At 40.4% G+C, this 22606-nt stretch overlaps 4 protein-coding genes across 5 annotated transcripts in view; 2 read left to right on the top strand and 2 right to left on the bottom strand.

Annotated features, from left to right (window-relative positions):
• The window catches only part of grm6a (glutamate receptor, metabotropic 6a), a 30714-nt gene extending 25335 nt beyond the window's left edge, over positions 1-5379 (bottom strand). The window contains exons 1-2 of the mRNA XM_067593408.1: positions 5272-5379; positions 500-1132 (exon numbers count right to left, since the gene is read on the bottom strand). Of these exons, the coding sequence (XP_067449509.1) occupies positions 500-1087 (588 nt within the window). The 5' untranslated portion in view covers positions 1088-1132; positions 5272-5379. The remainder of the gene's footprint in view (positions 1-499; positions 1133-5271) is intronic.
• Positions 5380-7431: 2052 nt separating this feature from the next.
• rad51c (RAD51 paralog C) lies at positions 7432-12581 on the bottom strand. Of its 2 annotated transcripts, none has more exons than XM_067593410.1 (4): positions 12037-12130; positions 10148-10424; positions 8949-9165; positions 7432-8782 (listed from the first exon to the last, which is right to left on the bottom strand). In XM_067593410.1, exons 1-4 carry the CDS (start codon positions 12071-12073, stop codon positions 8282-8284), a joined length of 1032 nt encoding a protein of 343 aa, XP_067449511.1. In that variant the 5' UTR covers positions 12074-12130; the 3' UTR covers positions 7432-8281. The 2 variants fall into 2 exon arrangements, with proteins under 2 accessions (XP_067449511.1, XP_067449510.1); XM_067593409.1 differs by lacking the exon at positions 12037-12130 and adding an exon at positions 12190-12581 and having other exon boundaries at positions 7435-8782.
• A 726-nt stretch (positions 12582-13307) lies between these two features.
• Positions 13308-15698, top strand: LOC137185129 (tripartite motif-containing protein 16-like). The gene has a single exon (XM_067593411.1). The coding sequence runs from the start codon at positions 13358-13360 to the stop codon at positions 15032-15034; it is 1677 nt and encodes a 558-aa protein (XP_067449512.1). The 5' UTR covers positions 13308-13357; the 3' UTR covers positions 15035-15698.
• Positions 15699-17994: 2296 nt separating this feature from the next.
• On the top strand, positions 17995-22326 carry abt1 (activator of basal transcription 1). Its single transcript, XM_067593414.1, has 5 exons — positions 17995-18101; positions 18841-19249; positions 20168-20343; positions 20543-20728; positions 21638-22326. Exons 2-5 carry the CDS (start codon positions 18859-18861, stop codon positions 21821-21823), a joined length of 939 nt encoding a protein of 312 aa, XP_067449515.1. The 5' UTR covers positions 17995-18101; positions 18841-18858; the 3' UTR covers positions 21824-22326.
• The last annotated feature ends 280 nt before the right edge of the window (positions 22327-22606 follow it).

A 22606-nucleotide genomic window follows, 5' to 3' on the forward strand; every position in this document is an offset into this window, starting at 1 on the left:
TGTATTACAGAGATGTCTGCCAAAAAGTAAATCCTTTTTAACACAGAGGTGTTGTTTCTGTATAATCTGAGTCACCCTATAACATATTAATCTTAATTGAGGATTTAGCCTTTTTACTAAACATGCATCGTTGTTCTCTGCTGATGGAGGCCCAATGAATGTTTTGGGTATGTTTTAGCCTCTGACCCTCAGACAGCCTGAGTCCACCACTGTTTCTGAACAAACTAATGTGACCAAACTCTTCATAATGAAGGAACATGTCATGTGCCTCACTGACATGTTTTTAATAGTTTCTGGACAACAATGGAGGTCTATGGCATTAGATATATTCACAGGTATATTGATGAGTTTACCTCGAACAGTCGCAGGATGTTGGCCACCATGATGGACACGGAGCTGTTTGTACTGCTGTAGCTGTGTATTATCTGTATATTAATGTATATTATCTGTATTTTACCCAGTATATTGATGAGTTTAAATAGGTTTTATCAGTTTTTACCTCGAACAGTCGCAGGATGTTGGCCACCATGATGGACACGGAGCTGGCCGAGGCTCCGATCACTCCTACCACGCGCTCAGGTTTGCGGATGATGGGCGGCTCTCCGTTGGAGCAGCGGATGTCCGAAATGTCTTTCTGGATGAGGGCCTGGACGAAGGTGAGCGACTGCTCCAGAGCGTAGGTGTCTCTGGAGCAGGTGTCCAGGATGCGAGCGCCCAGTGTGATGTTGGGCAGCAGCTCAGGGTCGCTGTTGATCTGGTCCAGAGCGTACAACATGGCCTCCATGCGGTGGATACCCTTCTCCTTTTTCAGCTCTCCGCAGGGCAGACCGTGGGGCCCGCGGGAGTGGATGGGGAACAGGCCACCTAGCGTGATGTCACCGGGGATCTTTATGGAGTGGGGGTGGAAGTGCTGGTGGGACGCACTCACCTGGAACACCTGTCCACCAATCCCCAGCCAGAGGAACAGCAGGAGGCGGGGCCACAGGGATGACTGACAGGGTGCTCCTCCAATCCAGAGCGAGTCCTGGTGTTGATGATGATGAAAGAGGAGGGGGAGGGAGGCGAGGGTGGTGCCTGATGATGTCATACTGACGTGACATTCAGTGGAGGGTTTTCATCCTGCTGTAGGCACCTGAAACCAATCAATCAATTAATCAATCAACCAACTACCCTTCACTGCTAGCTGGGAAACCCGCCCGCCACCCACACAGTTTATGAACAGTCTCTCAGTGCTGAATAAACAGCATGAATCTGTGAGATGTTGATGTTTACAGACTTGCTGGAGATGTTTAATGTTGCTGACATCACTAATTTAGATTAAATGGCAAGGGTGAAATCTTCAGTCAGACGTTGTTGGGGGGGACCAAGTAGGTATGGAGTGGTGGGCTTATCTTGGACTTTTACTTAAAATAAAAACAGCTCTGATGAGGCTGAAGATTCATCCATAAAGGCTGATTTATAACAAACAATTCCACCATATAAATCTGTAATCTGTGTGCAACAGCTGACCTGTGTATATGTGTAGCAGAGCACAGAGCATTAATTACCGTCGGATCCTAACCAATCCAGTTCTAATGAAATTACCGCTGCTGTGCCACGTGTGTAAATGTGCGTAAATCACTCTAAATCTAAAGATGTACTTATTGTTTCTGCTGCAGTGTGACGCTGCAGGTATTTAATCAAGTCAAAGGAAAGAATCTGACACACAGCCAACAACTTTATCATAAGATTCAGACATTAATCTAACATGTTTCAGACCTGCCTAAGTCACATTAATAGCTGTATTTTGATGGACATTTCAGTGGATTATGTTAAAATACATGGAAGTTGGTTTATGATTGTGTGTGCACGTCTCTGCAGACTGAAGCCACGCAAAATGAGGCTTTTGTGCTCTCTGCAGTTTTCATTAAGGACCAATCTCTGTGCTGAAATGTGGAGAAAAGTTTGAAATACTGGAAACTGCTCCGCTCACTGTAAAAAAACTTGTTCTGCCTGTAATACATCTATGGCCTGTATGTGTCTGGTTATATGCAGCACCATATTTCTCCCCCCTCCCTCCAATGCTCCACATTAAGTTCTGCTCTGTTACATTAAATTACCAGTTTTGAGGTCCAGAAATATGCGGGGCTGAAGCAGTCGCGGCCCTCAGGACCTACAGGATGGACCCAAAGCTTTGACACTGCGCTCACAGCTGCTTCACTGTTGCTGAGACTGTGAATGATACACATCCAGTGCATTTTGGAGGCAGTTTAACACTGAATATCGAGGGAGTAAATTAGCTTGCTTTCAGCTTCTTGGGGAGTCTGATGTTGTGTCAATTACATATATTGGTGGGGACAAATTTCCATGTTTCATAAATTGTCCCACCCAGCGATTACGCACCTGTTGTACGAAGCCTCTAAAGTCCAGAATGGTGATACTTTTTTATCTTGCACACAGGATAATTTAATATAAATTCATATGCATCCCTTACATGCAGCCCACCAATATCAGATGCACACAGCGGCCATATCATGACACCTTGGAATATCATACAATGAAATTCTTGCAGCTCTTGCACATAAGGGAAGCAAGGAAGAGCTGCAGGGCATCCAGATGACAATCCATTTATTAACAATTTATTAACATTTATAACTGCAGATTTTAATTATTTTCATTAAGTACTTATTTAATATAACAGCAGACCTGATGACTTAGAAAATGCAAAACACTAACCTTTTTTTAATGACTTATAATCATTTATAACTGCATACCTGATGACTTATCAGAAAGTGTGAGACATTTACCCTTTTTAATGATTCATAATCATTAAGGTTTTGGATTGGTCGGCCTGGCTTGGCTCTAAACATCCTGATGGTGCACAGTGTGAATGCAGTCTCAGCGTTTTGCATTTTGTCTTCCAGCTTCACCCAAAAGAAGATTTATAATAAGTTCTTGGGTTTTGTAAATTACAAATATTTGCTTTATAGTCACAGTCACTGATAAGTCCTCAGTCCTGCAGTTATAAATGATTATAAGTCATTAATGAAGGGCTAAATGTTTTACATATACAGTATGAATTTATAGTAATTAATGTAATTATCTTGTGTGCAAAAGATCCGTAACTTGACTTTAGAGGCTCCGTAAGATTGGCTCTATTTATCTACCTTAGCTTTATTAAGAATATATAAAACAATATTATCAATCAGCTGTGATGAAAATGAGTAATGGGCTGCATGTTTGTGTTTGAGAGACACGATCAATATAAATTTAGCCCTAATTTCATGTGAGTTTAGCGTTTATTCTTTGAGGGAGATCATCGGTTTGTTTGGACACTGTTTGGCTCCTGTGTGCATGTGATTGTATCCACGTTTGCTATCAATAAATAATAATAATAATAAATGGAAACTACAAATTCACTTCACTCATAAACACATAATAGAGAGTCCCGCTGCAAAGATTAAAAGCCACTTAACATTGCTGATAGTGATTAACAGCATATTAAATTCAACATGTTGGTGACAGCAGAGTTTTGTGTAAATTATTCCTTGTTTCTCGGTTTTGGTTTCTTTCTTTAGAACAAACGCAGCACAAATAGTCTAATATTCTCTACTGCAGAGCTGCTAGAACATTGGACCAATATGGCGGCTGAGATGCGTCCCATATCTGTGGTTTACTACAGGAAGAGCCAGAAGTATTGATTATGTATAAAAACTGATTGGTGCTGAATAGGAATTGAGTGTAAATGTCCTTTTTTTTTGTATTTCTGCTCACCGTTTTATTCATTCACAGCGTTATTTTGCTGCTGATACTTGTTCTGTACTTGTGTCCATGCTGTATTTCTGTAATTTTGCTGTCTTGGTCTATTCTGTGCACACAACATCTGTTGCATGTTGCGTGTCCATCCGTCTGGGAGACCGATCATTCCTCTGTTGCTCTTCCTGAGGTCTTTTTAGGGAGTTTTCCTTTAGCTGGAGGATGTTGTATTGCTGTACAGACTGTTTGTGAGGCATATTTGTGATTTGTGATATTGGGCTGCAAAAACTAAAACGGACTCGACTTCTGTTTTAGTTTTATTTCAATGATTTTTGTTCACAGTGAAACAGAACAATGTCGCATGAAGGTTCAGTAGAGCAGAGTGAGAGAATGAAACACAGCAGCAGCAGGAAGGATAATATGACTTGGTTCTGTCAATTTATCATTATTATAATGTGTATTTGTTTTATGTGTAAATATTTGGTATAAAAATGTTGTTTTCTAATGCATAAAAAAACTTCTCCTATGAAGACATATTTTATATTATTACAACTGTGACTTATTGTCATTCATTATCTGTTTATACAGAAGCCTCCAGTTATGAGCGTCCACAGGAGGATTTATAGTAGTTGACTAATACATTTACCACTAACACCTGCTAACAATGACCTTACAGTGTGTTATAAACCATTTATTAATGCTTTATAGAATGAATATTAATGATAAATATGTATATAATATAAGTCAGGTGTCATAATGGATCATTTTACATCTGACAAGACAAAGACAACCCCCCCAAAAAATCCATAAATATGAGAAAATTACTGAAGAAACCAGAGAGGACACACACACACACACACACACACACACACACACACACAGGGCATCCATTACACATATGAACAGAAATGATCAATAATGATCAATAACACAGGATGCATTTAGTCTCAAACTGAATGTAACAAATCCAACAACAGACTTTCAAACTTCATCTGAAACGGATCATTATTTTCATTAATTGATTATTTTTGTCTCTAAAATGTCATAAAAACAGTTTCTCAGGATCCAAAGTGTCAAATGTCTCGTTCTGTCTTTCAGTTTACGACAGAAGCTCTTCGATCAATCAATGACTGAAATGATTAATGAGATTCAGTGAAAAGCAGTTGAATATAATATAAATGATATTAATCATGAGCTGATGTTCGTTAAGTCTCTGACGTCACATTCAAATACTATTTAAAAAACTTTAAACTCATATGATAGATAAATTATCTGATCATTATAATCAATAAACAGCCAATCAGTCAATTTAAACACAGCTCAGATATATTTACTGTAAATATCAATAAAAAGTTGATCACAATTAGATAAACAGCTGTCAGCCTCACAGAGGAAAACATCTTTTTTGCAATTTATAATTACATTTATACCTATAAATAACGATGTCGGTGTTTGTCAGCAGCTGAACTGGTTTCATTCACTGGTTAAACTGGTTTTCATGTGTTACAGTTAAAGGAGAATCAGAGAGAAACTCACCGGAGAGGAATGTCGTCTCCTCCGGGTCCGCTGACAGTCCTGACCCGCCGAGCTGCGCTGCGCTCCGGCTGCAGGTCCACAGAGCTGCCGGTGAGTCCGACACGCGTGAAACTCCCCCCCCCCCCCCCCCCCGGTTCACCTCCTCCTCCTCCTCCTCCTCCTCCTCCTCTTCCTCCCGCTGCTGCTCCAATCAGCGAGGACTGAAGACCCGTCAGCCTGTCTGTCTGCCTCTTATTAAAACACTCGCATTATAACTGTGTGTGTGTGTGTGTGTGTGTGTGTGTGTGTGTGTCTGTTTGTGTGTTTTTGTGTGTGATGTTGTGTAAAGATTTCAGCTCCGTGATTGTGGTCAGAGTGAAGCATCTCTGACCTCTAGTGGTCTGACAGTTATAACAGCGCGTGTGTGTTTTTACCTGTTCAGGTAACAGAGATGATTTTAGATGAGAACATGCAGTTTGGTGTAATAAATATCACGATCTAATTATCATAATGAAGAGTTATTATTAGATGATGAAATAAAACAGCAGTCAGGTGTCCATATGAACAGCTGTCATCATTCCTCTTGTTCATACTGGATATTAAAAGATCCTTCAAATGTGCTTTCAATGGAAGTGATGGATGCAGTCATCGCACTAGCTAGCTGTAACGTTGAGGATAGATTTTAAAATTATTTTACTTGTTTTTAAACCCCCCAAAAAGGTCTCTAGCACCGTCATATCTCCCCGGTTGCTTGTCAGAAGATGTTCGCTTAGGTCACTTAACGCCGGCTTGTTAAACGTGCCACAAATTACGGTGAGGCAACTTTTTGCAGCTACCACATATCAGACAAACATCCTGTTATGTTCAAGAAGCAGCTCGAAACTTATTTATATGGTCTTGCTTTTGTGACAGCCCTCTCTTGTTCTCCCCCTCTCTCTCTTTCCCTCTTTCTTTATTTTTTTGTCTCTAGTTCTCTCCAGTTACTCTTGTAGTTTTTCTTCCGGGAGTGGGAGGGTAAGAGGTCTGTCAGTTGATGGGCTGCACCTGAGGAGGGAGCGGCCCAAAAGGATATAAAAGGCTGCTGCTCCAGGTGTTTCTCTCTCTCTCTCTCTCTGAACAGCATCCACATGGCTTGCACATTAGATGAAGTTGTTTTGTTTCTTTACTTTTGCACTCAACATTTTCATGCATCCATACACCCACCTTACACCACTGATACAAACATTCCCATATTTAATGAGTATGAGTTAGTTTTAGTTAAATGAATATCATTTTTGCACCGTTATTCAGTGTGGACTCAAGCCGGAGCCAGGTTTGTAACACTTTTAATGAACTCAACCTTTTATTTGTCTTTTACTGTTATCTGCTGTTTTATCTTTCTTGTCTCATGATTTTACTTTTTTTACTTTACGATTTTCTTTTTCTCCTTTCTTTTAATATTTTTTAAATATCTTGGGGTTTTTTTTGTTTGTTTGTACCTCTTTCTGTAAAAATTAGTGCAAAAATGAATTTCAAAGTCTGTGTGAAGCTTCTATTCAGCTTCAGCAGTCTGAGTTAGTCATATCAAGTGGATATCTGACACATTTACAGTCTTTTTAGCATCAAATTCCCTCTTTGTGTTTCCTGCAGGTGGAAGTATAGTAACAAAAAGAGGGACTTTGGCACTAAAAAGACTGTAACGTTGAAAGATATCTACTTGATTTGACTCATTTGGACGCTGAAGCTTCATATTAGCTTCAGATAAACTTTGAAATACATTAACTGTGGATTTTATCCTCCATCACTTCCATTGTAAGGTCATTATGAAGGGATCTTCTGATGGTCAGTATGAACAGGAGGAATGATTACAGCAAGAAAAAACATGTTTCACTGTTCATTTAAGACACTTGAAAAATGTTTCTAGCTGTGAAACCGTGAACGTCCTTTAAACCCGTCACACAGGTGTTTGGTGTTTACCTGCTGAGGTTTAAACTCACTTTGATCTTCGCACACAGATAAATAAATAAACAGAACTTGTTTGTTTTTGTGTCGAGAGCAGCTGTTGTCGTGGGAACAGCAGCCTGTAAATATTTACTGCTCCGTACGTGGTTGTCAGGTTGCCGCGGTGACAAAAAGTCATGATTAAAGTGAAGAGACGGTCTGAGGACACACGTGAGAGTCGACAGAAAACGCTTATTCACATGTTTATATGTTTACATGTTGCTTATTTACATGATTTACTGTAAACATGGATAACAGGTCAGTATTTTCTCTCCACAGGCAGCTGCGTCACTTCCTGTTACTGTGTTGAAAAGTAAATTATGTAGACGATTAGTCGATTAGTTGCCAACTATCAATTAATTGCACACTATTTTATTTTGATAATCGATTATTCGCTCTGATTCCAGCTTCTCAAATGTGAATATCTTCTGGTTTCTTTTGTCCTTTATGACAGTAAACTGAATATTTTTGGGTTGTGGACAAAACTTTATGGAAACAGTGATTTTCTGGCATTTTATGGACCAAAAAAACTAATTGATTAATCAAGAAAACAAGCGACAAATGAATCAATAGTGAAAATCATTAGTTGCAGCCCTAAAAACACGATAGAAATATTTTTTCTACATATGTGTTGACAGTTTGATCCACATCAGACTGAGTGGATCAATAATATATTAATCAGCAACTTTGATCACTGATTAATCATTTTAGTCATTTTGAACTGTTTGAAATGTGATGATTTGAAGCTTTTCTGTCGTTCAGGATAATAAAACAAGAAGAAGTCACCGTGGACAAATAGAAACATTTTTCATTATTTTTCTGACATTTAACGGACAAAACAATGAATCAAGAAAATAATATGTAGATTAATCAATAATGAAATGAATCTACTGATAATTAATAACTGAATGATAACTGATAAATATAGATTAATGCTGAGTGACTCTTTACTGACAGACTGATGAACGCATCAGTTGAAACAAACATTTACAAAGTTCAAAATATAAACAAACTGAATCCAGCTCAGTCTCTGATTGGCTGACGGTCTCTGTCAGCTGCTGCCGTCTGTCTGTCCGGCAGCTGATTGGTCAGTTTGTGTTCGGGGTCGTTTGCTCTGAGGCTGCCCTGTTTGTTCGACGTCTCTGAACCCGTCGGTGGTGATCTGGTATTGGACGGTGGCATCCATGTGACCTGGAGATTTAAAGATGGCTGCCAGCCGCCGTGCCCCCTCCCAGTGTAGGAGGAGCCTGATTGTGGGGGCGTGGCCCCAGTTGTCCCCGAGGGCGGGGACCAGCTGCGATTGGCTGCCCTGCACCCGGGTGGTCATCTGGTTGGTCATCACCACGGCGATGTCGTGGCTGGTTGCCATGGCGATGAGCTGCTGAGCGAGACCGTTGAGGAGGCGTGTCCTCTGTGACAGGTCGTCAAAGAGCTGCCGGAACGGGCACGCCACGCTGTCAATCACTAGGAGGCGGACCCTCGGGTGCTGAGACAGGAAGTCAGGCAGCAGGTGAATCTCAGCCAGCAGCTCCACGTAGTCATGGCAACGCACCTGACACGAAACAGACCAAGTCATCTGCACATTAATGGCTTTCAGTATTTCACATACCGACAGATTCTTCTTCTGATATTTTACCAATAATTCATTTAAACTGAGCAGGTAGAACACACATCATCATCATCAGGTCATCTGTTACCGTGACAACCAGTCAGCGTACCACAAACATGTTGGACAGGATGGTTTCCACGGTAAAGGTCGTCACGGCATCTCGTTGCTCTGCGTCGTCAGCCAATAGGGAGCAGTGTCGTACGGCGGCGGCGGCGATGTCGACGGCTCTCTGAACGAAGAAGCTTCCCTCGGTGTCGATGAAGACCACCTGACCTTCAACGCCCCCGAAACACTGCGGCACCTGGACGTCCACTGCCAGCTGCAGACTGACATCATCACACACACACACACACACACACACACACAGGTCACATGATCACTTCAACCATCAACCGGCGGCAGATTGAGACAGTGATGTCATCAATAAACACAGATAATCGTTAAAGCTCGCTGTGAACTTCCTGTTTACAGTTTAAAGTCACACATGCTGAATGTTTTTCCTTCAACAGGAAACCGTGTGAAACTTGTTTACTATCGGAGTCACATTATTTCAATTTTCCCTGAAACATTTAGCCTAACAAATAATTTCCAAAATTCACTTTAATCATATTCTGAGTTATTAACTAATTAATTCACAATCAGAATATCAATAAATATAGATGCAAATAATTAATAGATAATATAAACGCATTCTGCCAGTAGAGATGGTTCATGTGCCTCTGAGCAGGACTCAGTATAAATACAGAATGCAGGTTTTTTATTCATGTGCAGGTGTTTGTTAAACAGGAAACAGGCTGCAGAGAGAAAACAGCTGCTGGCAGTGATAACTGTGAACCTTTATTAGTGTCAGATCAGTGCACAAACTCCATCAGAAGTTTTATCAGTACAGCTGTTTAAAGCCGACTGACAGCTGATCCAGCTGTGATCAGCCACCGCCGTCATCAGAAACGGACGTCGCTTCACATGATGCTTCAGAGGAAAGGACGTCTTGTTTCTCTAAAAACATATTTCCTCGTTTCCTCTCTCCTCGCGTGGACTAAGACGTAAGGAGGGAAACGTGGACACAATTAAGGGAAGTGAGATGAACCCAAATAGACAGACAGAGCTGCTCATCAGAGACAATTTGATCTTTGATATTTCAAGTTTCTTTTTATGGATGAATGAACTAATTATTGACAAAAGGGACGACATTACCCCTGTCAGCATCACTGCACTGGCTTTCTTTACATTTTAGGGTGTATGTGTGTGTGTGTGTGTGTGTGTGTGTGTGTGTGTGTGTGTGTGTGTGTGTGTGTGTGTGTTTCTCACCACAGTTGTGTTTTTCCGATTCCTGGAACTCCACAGATCTCTGTGGTTTTCCCGACAGGAAATCCTCCTCCGAGTGCAGCATCTAGCTGTGAGGAGAACGTTACAATGCTCCTCAGCTCCTCCTCCTTCTGCAGAAGATCCAGAGCAGTCAGAGATGCTGTTCCTCCTCCTCCTCCTCCTCCTGCTGCTGCTGCTGCTGCTGCTTCATCACCTCCTCCCTCCTCGCTCCTCACAGCCTGCAGCACCTCCAGCGCCTCCTGCTGGGACAAACCAGCCTCTGCAACACAACCACACAGACTCTTCTGTCCAAAGCAACTTCAAATACACAGCTCCTTGTGTTCAGGGCTCAGGTCTATCACATGTTTCTGATACAGCAGTATTTTTATTTAATTCAAGTACATTTTATTTAATTTAGAGCCGCTCTTAGTTCTGTCTGCGTGCTGAATTTACCAGGAGATACAAAGATTTATAACAGAGCTCTGATGTGTTTTAATATTTTAATAGTGAGCTGCAAGAAAGGCATTAAATAGACTAAAGAGTTTAAATGGAGTTCTGCGTTGAAGGTGGTAAATTTAGGTTCAGATCTGATGGAAATTAAAAGCTGTTTGATGTTTTATCCACATTCCGAGTTTAGTCAGAGCAGCAGTTCATCGTGTTTCCTCTTCAGAGCTTTAACGTTCACTGATGAGCCAGTTAAAACCAGCTGTATTTGAACTGAGTTTGGTACATCTGAAACTAAAATGTTCAGAGTTACTCTGTTTTCTGTCAACATGCCAATTCTGTCAGGAAATAAAATAGTAATAATCTCTTTCTGTTCTGCCAACAACATTGGATGATTATAGCTGCTTCAAAAGCAGTGATGATGGTTATTCCAAACAATTAATTCAAATTTGGATATTTAAATTCTATGATATATTCATTTTAGAAAGATCAACAGCTAAATTAAACCGCATAAGAAAGGAAACATTTGAAAACATGTCAAAAGCCATATCCTGTATAAAGCACTATATGTTACCTCACACATGTGTATGACTTTAATGTATGTATAGCTGCATATGTATGTGTATGTGTGTGCATGTGTACACTGTGTGTGTATCTACACGTGTGCATAAGTATGTCTGGTACATGTAAAACTACAAAACTGCTTCACACTCTCTACCCCCACACTTTATTTATGAATTATTATTATTATTATTTACATTTATCTTCTTTTGTTTCTTCTCTTGTCTGTTTTTTTTATTATTATTTTGGCTCATTTGCCTTTTGAGTTGTTTGCTTCCTGAGTTGTTATGAATGCTATCCAAATGACAAAAAAAAAATCATTAAAATGTTATTCACAAAAAATAAATAAAATCAAACCATAACATAATTTCTGAAGTGCTTTAAAAGTAGCGTTAAGTGTTTATGTGCAGTAATAAGTCAGAAATCTATAAACGGAGCGATTCTGAATAGTTACGTGTTTGCAGTAAATTTGTTTCTTAATTTTAAATAAACAGCTGCTTGGTGTTTTATTCACATCCCGAATTAATCAACGCGATACGTTGATTAAGAACAGATCGTCGTCTCATTTCATTTTAAGTGTTTATTTACACAAATACGGCAAGAAGCTAAAAACTGACGCACTTTGAACGGAGTTTGGCGATCAGCCGGTTTAACGAGTTTCAGTCGGATGAGTCGTGGTTGTCATGGTGTCGACAGCTGCTGAAAACACGAACGGAACACTTAAAAAAAAATTTCGATTGACGATAACTGCATAAAATCCCAATATAACTTAGATAACTTATGACATAACTTATTAACTTACGTAACTTAAATGTTTAGCGTAAATAATAAACACAGATGAGTATCGATTAAAGTAAAACTGATCAGGCTTTTAAGAGGAAACCTACGTGTTCTGTTGGTGCTTTCAACGGCTGCCGTCACCATGACAACCACGGACACGTTCGGCTGACATTCTCCAGTCAACACGGTCACTCGTTAAACACCTGAGACGTTATTTGGATCAGACTTTAGATGAAAGTGAAGGTGAATCTAAGTTGTACCTTTGCTGAGTTGAAGCGGTTTGAGGTGCAGCAGGTCTGAGGTGAACTGGAAACCAGCGCTGACCAGTTTCACCTTCACACTGGAGCTCAGAGGCAAACTGGAGACTGGTCTCTGCATCTTCACCGCTAACAACCAATGTTAGCCTCCTATTCAAAACATGCCGCCATGACAGGAGGTATCCCAGCATGCCTTTAACTGTGGAGGGGCGTGGTCAAAACAAACACAGTTCCGGTTAGACTTTTCAATATAAGATTTCTTCCACTTCCAGAAGCGGTGTCCTGATAAAATACTGACAGAGTTTCAGTAGATGTTTCAGTAGTTTTATTTTCAGCAGTAACACATGCTATATAAATGGTGGTGATTCAAGTCGAACTTATTTTTACATCACCTTTCATAGAGTTAATTAGTTTTATTCTTTATATTTCTATTGTTAGAGTGCAGTTTTAATGTCTGCTCAGCGAAAACAGGTGAAAATTATCAGGGATGGGAAATAACTAAGTACATTTACTCAAGTACTGTACTTAAGTACAGTTTTGAAGTATTTGTACTTGAATATTTCCATGCGATGCTACTTTATACTTCCACTCCACTACATTTCAGAGGGAAATATTGTAAAAAAAAAAAAAATCTTTCACAATGATCAATGAAGTTTTAATACTGTACTAATGAAAATAAAACGCTGGAGTGTGATGTCTGTTGATTAGTTGTGAGAAAACTAAAAGGATCATTTAAATCAAATGTAAAAAACAAAAATACATCCCCTTTCTAGATTCATCAATTCATACTAATCAACAAATGAGGCATCACCAAACCCTGACATGCCAACAAGTATTTTACAGCTAAATGCAAAAATGTTTTCAGATACTGAGCAGGTTTTAACTGAGACTTCACTGTAAATGAGAAAACACAGTTTTAATTCACAGTGTCGCTCCTCGTCCTGATAACCTTCCCTGTTCTGTCAAACACAACAAGCTCCACTCTGTGTATTTCCTTCTTCCCTCCCCTTCAGATCTATAGTTTGATGATGGGTGTAACCAACATGTAATGCAGTACAAGAGCTGTCAGGCTGCATTAACTGCAGAAATACATGTTGTTCAGATCAGAGCTTAAACTTGTGTCACTTCTCAGGAAGTGAAACTCAGACAGTCGTTGCCACTGAGAGCTGAAATGGCGCAGAAAGGAGTTCAGCTGGACCAAGAAACAATCAGCTGTTCGATCTGTCTGGATCTACTGAAGGATCCGGTGACTATTCCCTGTGGACACAGCTACTGCATGAACTGTATTAAAAGTTTCTGGGATGGAGAGGATCAGAGGAAGATCTACAGCTGCCCTCAATGCAGACAGACCTCTGCACTGAGGCCTGTCCTGGTGAAAAACACCATGTTTGCGGCTTTAGTGGAGCAGCTGAAGAAGACTGGACTCCAAGCTGCTCCTGCTGATCACTGCTATGCTGGACCTGAAGATGTGGCCTGTGATGTCTGCACTGGGAGGAAGCTGAAAGCCCTCAAGTCCTGTCTGCAGTGTCTGGCCTCTTACTGTGAGAATCACCTCCAGTTTCATTATGAATCAACTACATTTAAAAAACACAAGCTGGTCAACCCCTCGGAGAAGCTCCAGGAGAACATCTGCTCTCGTCATGATGAGGTGATGAAGATGTTCTGCCGTACTGATCAGCAGAGTATCTGTTATCTCTGCCCTGTGGATGAACATAAAGGCCACGACACAGTCTCAGCTGCAGCAGAAAGGACTGAGAGGCAGAGAGAGCTCGAGGTGAGTCGACAAAACATCCAGCAGAGAATCCAGGACAGAGAGAAAGATGTGAAGATGCTTCAACAGGAGGTGGAGGCCGTCAGTCGCTCTGCTGATAAAGCAGTGGAGGACAGTGAGAAGATCTTCACTGAGCTGATCCGTCTCACCCAGAAAAGAAGGTCTGATGTGAAGCAGCAAATCAGATCTCAGCAGGAAACTGAAGAGAGTCGAGTCAAAGAGCTTCAGGAGAAGCTGGAGCAGGAGATCACTGAGCTGAAGAGGAAAGACGCTGAACTGATGCAGCTCTCACACACAGAGGATCACAACCAGTTTCTACACAACTACCCCTCACTGTCACAACTCAGTGCATCTACGGACTCATCCAGCATCAATATCCGTCCTCTGAGCTACTTTGAGGATGTGACAGCAGCTGTGTCAGAGCTCAGAGATCTACTACAGGACATCCTGAGGGAGAAATGGACAAACATCTCACTGACAGTGACTGAAGTTGATGTTTTACTGCCACAACCAGAACCCAAGACCAGAGCTGAGTTCTTAAAATATTCACGTAAAATCACACTGGATCCAAACACAGCACACATTAAGCTGTTATTATCTAAGAGAAACAGAAAAGCAGAACGAACGAGGCAAAAACAGTCTTATTCTTGTCACCCAGACAGATTCACTGATTGGTATCAGGTCCTGAGTAGAGAGAGTCTGACTGGACGTTGTTACTGGGAGGTGGAGTGCAGAGGGAGAGGGGAAGTTGATGTAGCAGTCGCATACAAGAATATCAGAAGAGCAGGAAACTCGGATGAATGTGTATTTGGATTCAATGACAAATCTTGGATGTTAGATTGTGACACTAACAGTTATAAATTTTGGTTCAACAGTATCTCAACTCCCGTCTCAGGTCCTGGTTCCTCCAGAGTAGGAGTGTACCTGGATCACAGAGCAGGTATTCTGTCCTTCTACAGTGTCTCTGAAACCATGACTCTCCTCCACAGAGTCCAGACCACATTCACTCAGCCTCTCTATGCTGGACTTGGTCTTTATCGTTATGGAGACACAGCTGAGTTGTGTAAACTCAAATAGACAAAGGTCATTTCAGACTTCATGTGTCAGATTCTGTTGTAATTCTTCATGTTTTTGTCTCCGCTGTTTCTGAGAGCTCGTTGCTGTGGTGTTTCTGAGCTGCACAGAGATCAGCTGTTAATCAAACTGAGATTGTTAACACTTTCTTATCATTTGTTTCTCTGTTGATGTTTTGAGTTTCTTTAAATGTCACTTTTTCCTGTGTGTTTTTATCCACGGAGGCTATCACTGCCTATGATGACGTTTTTTTTATCTTCACTGATGTTTCTTCACATGAAAATGTGAACTTCTCTTTGTTCTAAATGTTAGTTTCATGTTTGTATTGATGTATTTGTGTGCTGTTGTTTCTCCACTTCAGCGTCTTAAACAGAGAAAACAGCAGAACTTCCTTCATCATAGATATTTTGTTCTCATCACCTTGTAAATGTATAAAGAAATGTACAATCAAACTGTAATTATCATGATAATAATCATTTATTATGTTCTTGTACATTCTGGGTTAAACTAACTGATTGTGTGGATGAAGTGAATCTGAACATGAAATCATTGAACAAGAGTCATTTTGATTGGATGTGTGAACAATCTGAGGCTTTACATAATCAATAAAGATGTTTTTTTTTTCAAAGGTGAGCAAAGTATTTTCTTCTGTCTTCATCTCAGGATCTCATTCAAAGCTTCTGGAGAAACTAACTGAAACTAAAATGAGAGTTTATTTGAGGCAGTTTTCCTCCTGAAACACCACAAAGTTCAGAGTTCATGTTCAGAGCAGATGAACGTTTGTCAGTCAGTCTCTCTACTTTCAGCTTTCTTCACTAAAGCAGCTTTGTCACAGAGAAAAGAGTTTTCTATCACTTGTTGCTTTAAACAAACAAGATTTTTCTTTGTGCATTTAGTTGATAAAATCTTTGTTATACAGGCCAAAAAAAAAGGAAAATAGTAAGAATTCATTTGATCAAGTTTAGTGTGAAGAAGTTTTATTGCGTCCTGACAAACATAAAACAACAGATATTGTGTCATTGTGAACTTGAGGTCATTTCATTTATTTTTATGTAGATTTTCATGCAGATGAAAGTTGAGAATGAGGCTGTCATGTTGGTTCAGTGTTTAGCTCTGTCACCTGAAGAGAGACGGTCCTGGACCCCAATTTATCAAACTGCTAACAGGAACATTTTGGACTTTAATGGAAGATAAAAGTAAAAATCCTTCACTTTCACTCAATAACAGAAGAATAAAAACTATCGATCAGACTAGTTTTGGCTTTAAAATGCTGTTAAAGAGGTGTGTTCAGTTGGTTCAGAATAGATCCTCGATGTTTTCTGTCTGATTGGTCTAAACATCGTTGGTCACGATCACCTCGTCTACCAACAGCAGAACATCTGCAGCACATTTTATTTCCATTTCAACCAATTTCCTTTCATTCATCCATATTTATATATTTATACATTATAAACATATCAGATTGTTGGTAATTATTTCAAGAGATTTGAAGATTTCACACAAATAAAACTTATAATTAAATATGTTCTTGCAGAATAACTCACCACTGAGTTAACTGTAAGGATGTACAATACAGCAGACGTCGGGTCAATTCATATCTCTGATTGGTCATTCGTTCATGTGAACAGTTGAATAAAAGTGACTTTTACATATGTACGTCACTGGATAAAAGTGTCTTATTGTTACATGCTGCTCTGACATTGATGCTTCAGTATTAATAATCTAATGATGTCATATATAATAATATATCAGTCAGAGGGACCAAACCACTACTTTTACCGCAATACTTTAACTACATCAAGCTCATAATACTTATGTACTTTTACTGCAATACTTTAACTACATCAAGCTCATAATACTTATGTACTTTTACTTGTACTTGTAATGGAGTATTTTTACATTGCTGTATTGGTACTTTTGTTTTTTCTGACTGAATGACAGTACATATATAAACCATCTGGTGACTGATGCATGAGAAGAAGATGAAGAGCAAAAGATGAAGAAGATGAAGAAAAATCAATGTTCTCATGTGTGACATATCTAACATCAACCAAATCTTTACCCACATGCTTTTCTACATGTGATATTATATATGATTAATATCCTCATATATGATATTTTATATATTTTACATGTGAAATATCTGAAACATATAATATTTGACTTTATATTACATGTATACTACACACACCATGGCTTCCTGTTTATTTATTTTACATCAGTTAGAAAAAAGTCATCACATCACCTCATGGAGGATTCAGAGCTCCAGTATTGGATGTCCTCATATTTGCACAAACATTCATTTACACAGTTTATGGTGTTGTAATATAAAGTTAATCATATTTCTGTGGCGTATTGATGTTAATGATGTTTAAACTGATCATTAGACTGCAGTGGGTATCAGACTGTGAGTCCTCTGACAGGTGACATCAACTCTAAATCCTGCTCTCAGCCAATCAAACAGCAGATACTCTGCGGCTTCATATCTGTTCAGACTGACCTCCACTGACTTGACGGACAGCTTCACCTGAAGGCCATGGTGTTAAAGTAGAAAGAGTTTCAATCCAAACTTTATAATGTCTTTAATTTCTAATTAATTTTATTTCATTTCATTAAAATATTTCTGTCTGTTTCTTCCTCTCAGCTTCTCTAGATCTGCTGTGATATGTGAATATCCCCGCTGATCAATAAAGTTTGATCTACTCCAAACTAAACTCTGATAACTTTCTCACAACTTTGTCTCCACTTTACATGTAACTCATTTCCAGACAGATTATCAGGAAATGAAAGGTGAGTTTCTGCAGCCATGTGGTGTAAATAAAGTGTGACAGTCGGCAGGTAATCGATAGAATAGACTGATAGGTGTTAAAAACACTATTTTTTTCTCCAGAATAATAATTTTCTCTCCTGTTCCCGGAGTTTTATTTTGAAGGCATAACAGCAAGTTCTGTATGAGCCAATTTTGTCGCTTTGTTTCGTCATCAGGACGCGACAGTGTTTCCGCACGTGAACCCGAGCAGCCGCCGTGTTTTCATCAGTTTGTGTTTGATGAGTTTTAATCAAAGTTAAGGTGAGATTCTTTAAATTCACACAAGGGCATTGTTGTTATTGCTTTTATCATATCCGATTATTTTTGTTTTATTATTATTATTTGTTTTGTTTGTGTTTATTTTAGGGATTTGTTGGGTTTTGTTTAGTTCTTGTCATGTTTTCTCGCTTTATGTCTCTACCTCTGTCTTCTGTTTATACCTCTATGTCTCTCTGCACCAAACAACAACAACAAAACATTAATATAAAAAAGTGAAACCATCTCAGAGACGTTCTTCTTTTCTTCTTTTAAACATTCAGATTTCAAACAGACGAGCTGCTATCTGAAAATCATCTCTAACAAAGTTCACAGACTTAAAGTCAAGTGAAACTTTATAAGTTAAAGAGAAGCAGACTGACAGAGACAGTTAGCATCTATAAACAGCTGATAACTTTCCTTCAAACACCAGAGGATCTGATCTCTGATGAGCCGACTGTGAGATGTGTTCTGACTGAAATGTTTAAACGATCACAGAGAAAAAAAGCAAAAACAAATCTGAACTGTATTTTCCGCTCTGAAACGTTTCCAGTGAAGCAGACGGATCCTGCAGACATGAGGACTGATTGTAGAAACATGTTGATCCTGTTTGTTTATCAGTCTGCAGAATCAACTCGGTTCTGTATCAGTCGAGCAGCTGAACTCTGCAGCAAAGACTTTGGGCTGAAATATGGAAACACTGCTGTCAACACTGATCAGTCTTTATTACTTCTATTGTTTGTAGTGAGCAGACTGCGGAGAGATGGAGAGAAGAGAGGAAGAGGAGGAGACTGCGGCTCAGAGAGAGGAAGAAGAAGAAGAGGAGGAGGAGGAAGTGGAAGAAGAAGATGAGGAGGAGGGAGAAGAAGAGGAGGAAGAAGGAGAGGAGGAGGAAGCAGCAGAGAGAGGAAACGATGATGATGATGAAGATGAAAACTCGGAGGGAAACAAAGATGGTGCTGATGATGATGATAAAGACGATGATGATATGAAAAAGAAGAAGAGCAAGCAGAAAGGGACTTCCTGTTCAGACAGGAAGTGTGTTCCAGGAATCCTCTACTTGGGTCACATTCCTCCGAGGCTCCGCCCCAAACACGTGAGGAACCTGCTGTCGGTGTACGGAGAGATCGGACGCATCTTCTTACAACCTGAAGGTAACACACACACACACACACACACACCAGGGTCAGAAACGGGACATCGAGGCAAAATACCCCCACAAAATGTAAAATTTCCCTTGGAATTGGGATGATGCAGGTATCCGGATTTTCTTCTGTATTCCAAGTGTGACTCAGAAATATCTGGGACAGCTGGGCCTCCATACCTGCACAGCCCCCCCACCCCTCTTGCTCGAGCGTGGTGAGGTTATGAGGCAGCCACGACAGCTACTAACAGTAATTTCACCAACATGGAGTGTTTTTTAATCCGCAAACCTGTCACACTTCCAGCTGAGAATCACAATCAGTTGGAAACGAAAGTAGGTCAGAACTGCGGACAGTCGCTGAGCTTCTCCCTGTCTGCCCTGAGCCTAAAAAAAGCTACCAAAGCTGTGACGGCGCCTGTTATTTTAAACTGCAGGGCACCGTAGATAACATGCCAGACAATCAGCAGTGTTGTTGACACGTCGAACTGTGATGTTGTTACGCAACATAGTGTTTATTGTTCATACTTTCTGAAAACAACATATGCATTTAATGGGTAAAAACACTCTCTAAACTGTAACTGGGATTATAACTCAGTGTGAGTATTTTTACCCATTAAATGTTTTTGCATATATATGCACTTTTTTTTAACAAGAATCATTGAATATTGATCTAATATATTTCCCATCATTTGAAAAAATAGTCCTGGAAATGATCTGAAATGCTCAAAAATGAAATAAAAGCATAAAACATATTTCATGTCGGCAAAAAAAGTCCTTGTAAAGAAAAGTTAGTTTTCCTACCCTGACACACACACACACACACACACACACACACACACACACACACACACACACACACACACACACAAAACTGCTGTATTGATTGGTCAGGCTGTGTTTTCTGATTGCTGCTGTATTGATCCTGCAGGTCGTGAGGTGAGGAGGAGGAAGAAGAAGTCCGGTTTGAGGAGGTGTGATTTCACCGAGGGGTGGGTGGAGTTCAGAGATAAACGCGTGGCGAAGCGAGTGGCGGCGTCTCTCCACAACACTCCCATGGCGACCAGGAAACGCCAACCGTTCGCCTCCGACCTCTGGTGCATCAAGGTACGTTCTGCCCGGCAACAGCTGACATCAGATCTTTTGACACCTGCTCTGCACATCCTGAAACTGTGCCTCATTTATTTTGGCCTTGTTAGTACAAGACTGTTTATTAATGATACATTTGGACCATCTGTTTACCTGTGTGTGTGTGTGTGTGTGTGTGTGTGTGTGTGTGTGTGTGTGTGTGTGTGTGTGTGTGTAGTACCTGCACAGGTTCCAGTGGACTCACCTGAGCGAGCGGCTGGCTTACGAGCAGATGGTCCTGCAGCAGAGACTGAGGACTGAAGTGTCTCAGGCCAAGAGAGAAACTAACTTCTACCTGAACAACGTGGACAAGAGCGCTAACATGGACAAACTGAGGAAGAAGAGACAGAGAGACGGACAGCAGGTAAACCAAACCACACAGGTAGATCTGAACAGCTGGAGCCATCTGGAAAGTTTAAACTCTCTCTTTTTTTTTTTGGGTAAAACTATTTTTTGGCACTTTTTGTCTTCTCTCTCTCTCGGAGAGGTCAGAGATGAGTGTGACGTGCAAGTTTTAACTTTAAAAAAAGATTCAAAAGTTTTTTTCAATATTTTAAAATGAAGTTGAAACTGGACGCTGTGTTCAGAGATGATGCCCATTCATTCTTATGAAAGTTGCTCAGAGGTGCATCATGTTTCCTCATGCTTCGATCATGCTCAGTAGAGTCCTTCTCCAGCCGAGCCAGCTGACTTCCTGTTGGCTCCTCGCTCACTTGAATGAGGATAAAATAATTTAATCATGCAGCTTTTTAAACTTTCCAAATGTTGTTGGACCAAATGGATCAAATTATGATAATAAAACAAAGTCATTTTATGGAGGTTGTGATGCTCCAAAAAATCCATTCACCATTTTACAGCTGCTCCTTTTCCAATGATTGTGTGTGTGGGGAAAATGCTTTTTGGGTCAGTGTGCGTCACATGACAGACCTGGAAGTTATAATTACACAGTTTGTCCTCTGTGTCAATTTGGCTTCACAGCCTGGTGCTGTTGCCATGGATGTGTTATAAGAACTGGACATCAGACTCAAAGATGGTGCTTGTACAATCAAATGAAAAGTGCCAAAAAAAAGTTTTCTAGCTTCCGCGTTGTGCAACCCGCTGAATATATGAACTTTATATTGGGATGACATCACAGATTTTATAGGCTTCATGGATTAAACATTCATGATACAGATTTGCAGTTTGAGGTGTCCTGTCAACAGTTTAATTCATTTCTGCGTCTTTTAAAACTTTATTCATCTCCATGTTGTTAAACTTTATTTGTCGTCATCAGGTGGACGAGAAGACGTGGGACTTCACGCAGCGCCAGACGGAGGAGGAGATCCAGAAGAAGAAGAAGAAGAGAGAGAAAGATTCCGTTGCCCAGAAGCACCTGGACAAAGCCCGCCTCATACAGCAGAAGAGCCAATCAAATGTCTCCCTGCTGGCCAAGATTTTCAACTCCGGTCAGTCACAGTGACAGCTGATTGGCTGTTTCCCTGGAAACAGCAGGCAGACTGTAATGAACTGACACACCCCCATTCACCAACCAAACGCAGGCCGGTCTGGGCAGTGGGCGGAGCCATCATAGGGCGCAGGAGCTGCTTCTGATCACAGTGTTATCATTTAGTTATAATCAATATCTGACAGATCTTCACTGTGATTGGTCGCCGTGACGATATCCTCCATGCCTCCAGGTCACTGCGACCGTATCCCATCATGCTCCTCAACAGGGACTCTCAGCTCCGCCAGCTCGCTGCTTTCTGTTTCTACCCAGAAACAGGAAGTTCTCCAGCTGATTGGAGTTTATTGAACTGATCAGAGTTTATTGATGAATGAATGAACTTGTTTCACAGTTGTTTGCTGACTGAAACACACCTGAACGAGCTCGTCTGAACTTAGATGATTTTTACTGTTTGTATTTCTTGTCATGAACATTTGTCATCAGCTGTTAAATCACAATAAAGATAATTTAAGTTTGGACCTCTGACCTGTAACTTCACACTGGTGACCAGTAGAGACCAGTAGTTTCCATACTGGGGCAACAGAGTGGACAGGACAGAATAAAAACATGTTTCTGGTCTCTTGCCACTTATTGATCAGTCCTCATTATTCAGCTGTATACATGGTTATCCTGTCATGATGTCACCACACATCACCTTATGGGTATCATGTGTCTCTCACCTGTCAATGAGGATCCTCACCTGGAGGGTAGAACACCTCAGAGGACCAGATCCACTACCAGAAGATGTTTAATCATTTG

The sequence above is a fragment of the Thunnus thynnus genome, chromosome 6, assembly GCF_963924715.1.
Source record: "Thunnus thynnus chromosome 6, fThuThy2.1, whole genome shotgun sequence".
NCBI classification, from domain to species: Eukaryota; Metazoa; Chordata; class Actinopteri; order Scombriformes; family Scombridae; genus Thunnus; species Thunnus thynnus.

What these genes read in the sequence shown, in the direction of transcription:
- LOC137185129 (XM_067593411.1), top strand. Translation starts at nt 13,358, where the DNA reads ATGGCGCAGAAAGGAGTTCAGCTGGACCAAGAAACAATCAGCTGTTCG.
- abt1 (XM_067593414.1), top strand. Translation starts at nt 18,859, where the DNA reads ATGGAGAGAAGAGAGGAAGAGGAGGAGACTGCGGCTCAGAGAGAGGAA. An exon ending in CCGACCTCTGGTGCATCAAG is followed by an intron (nt 20,344 to 20,542) that starts GTACGTTCTGCC and finishes GTGTGTGTGTAG; the next exon opens with TACCTGCACAGGTTCCAGTG. An exon ending in GACAGAGAGACGGACAGCAG is followed by an intron (nt 20,729 to 21,637) that starts GTAAACCAAACC and finishes TGTCGTCATCAG; the next exon opens with GTGGACGAGAAGACGTGGGA.
- rad51c (XM_067593409.1), bottom strand. Translation starts at nt 12,307, where the DNA reads ATGCAGAGACCAGTCTCCAGTTTGCCTCTGAGCTCCAGTGTGAAGGTG. An exon ending in ACCGCTTCAACTCAGCAAAG is followed by an intron (nt 10,425 to 12,189) that starts GTACAACTTAGA and finishes GTTGTGTTGCAG; the next exon opens with AGGCTGGTTTGTCCCAGCAG. An exon ending in TCCTGTCCAACATGTTTGTG is followed by an intron (nt 8,783 to 8,948) that starts GTACGCTGACTG and finishes GTTTCGTGTCAG; the next exon opens with GTGCGTTGCCATGACTACGT.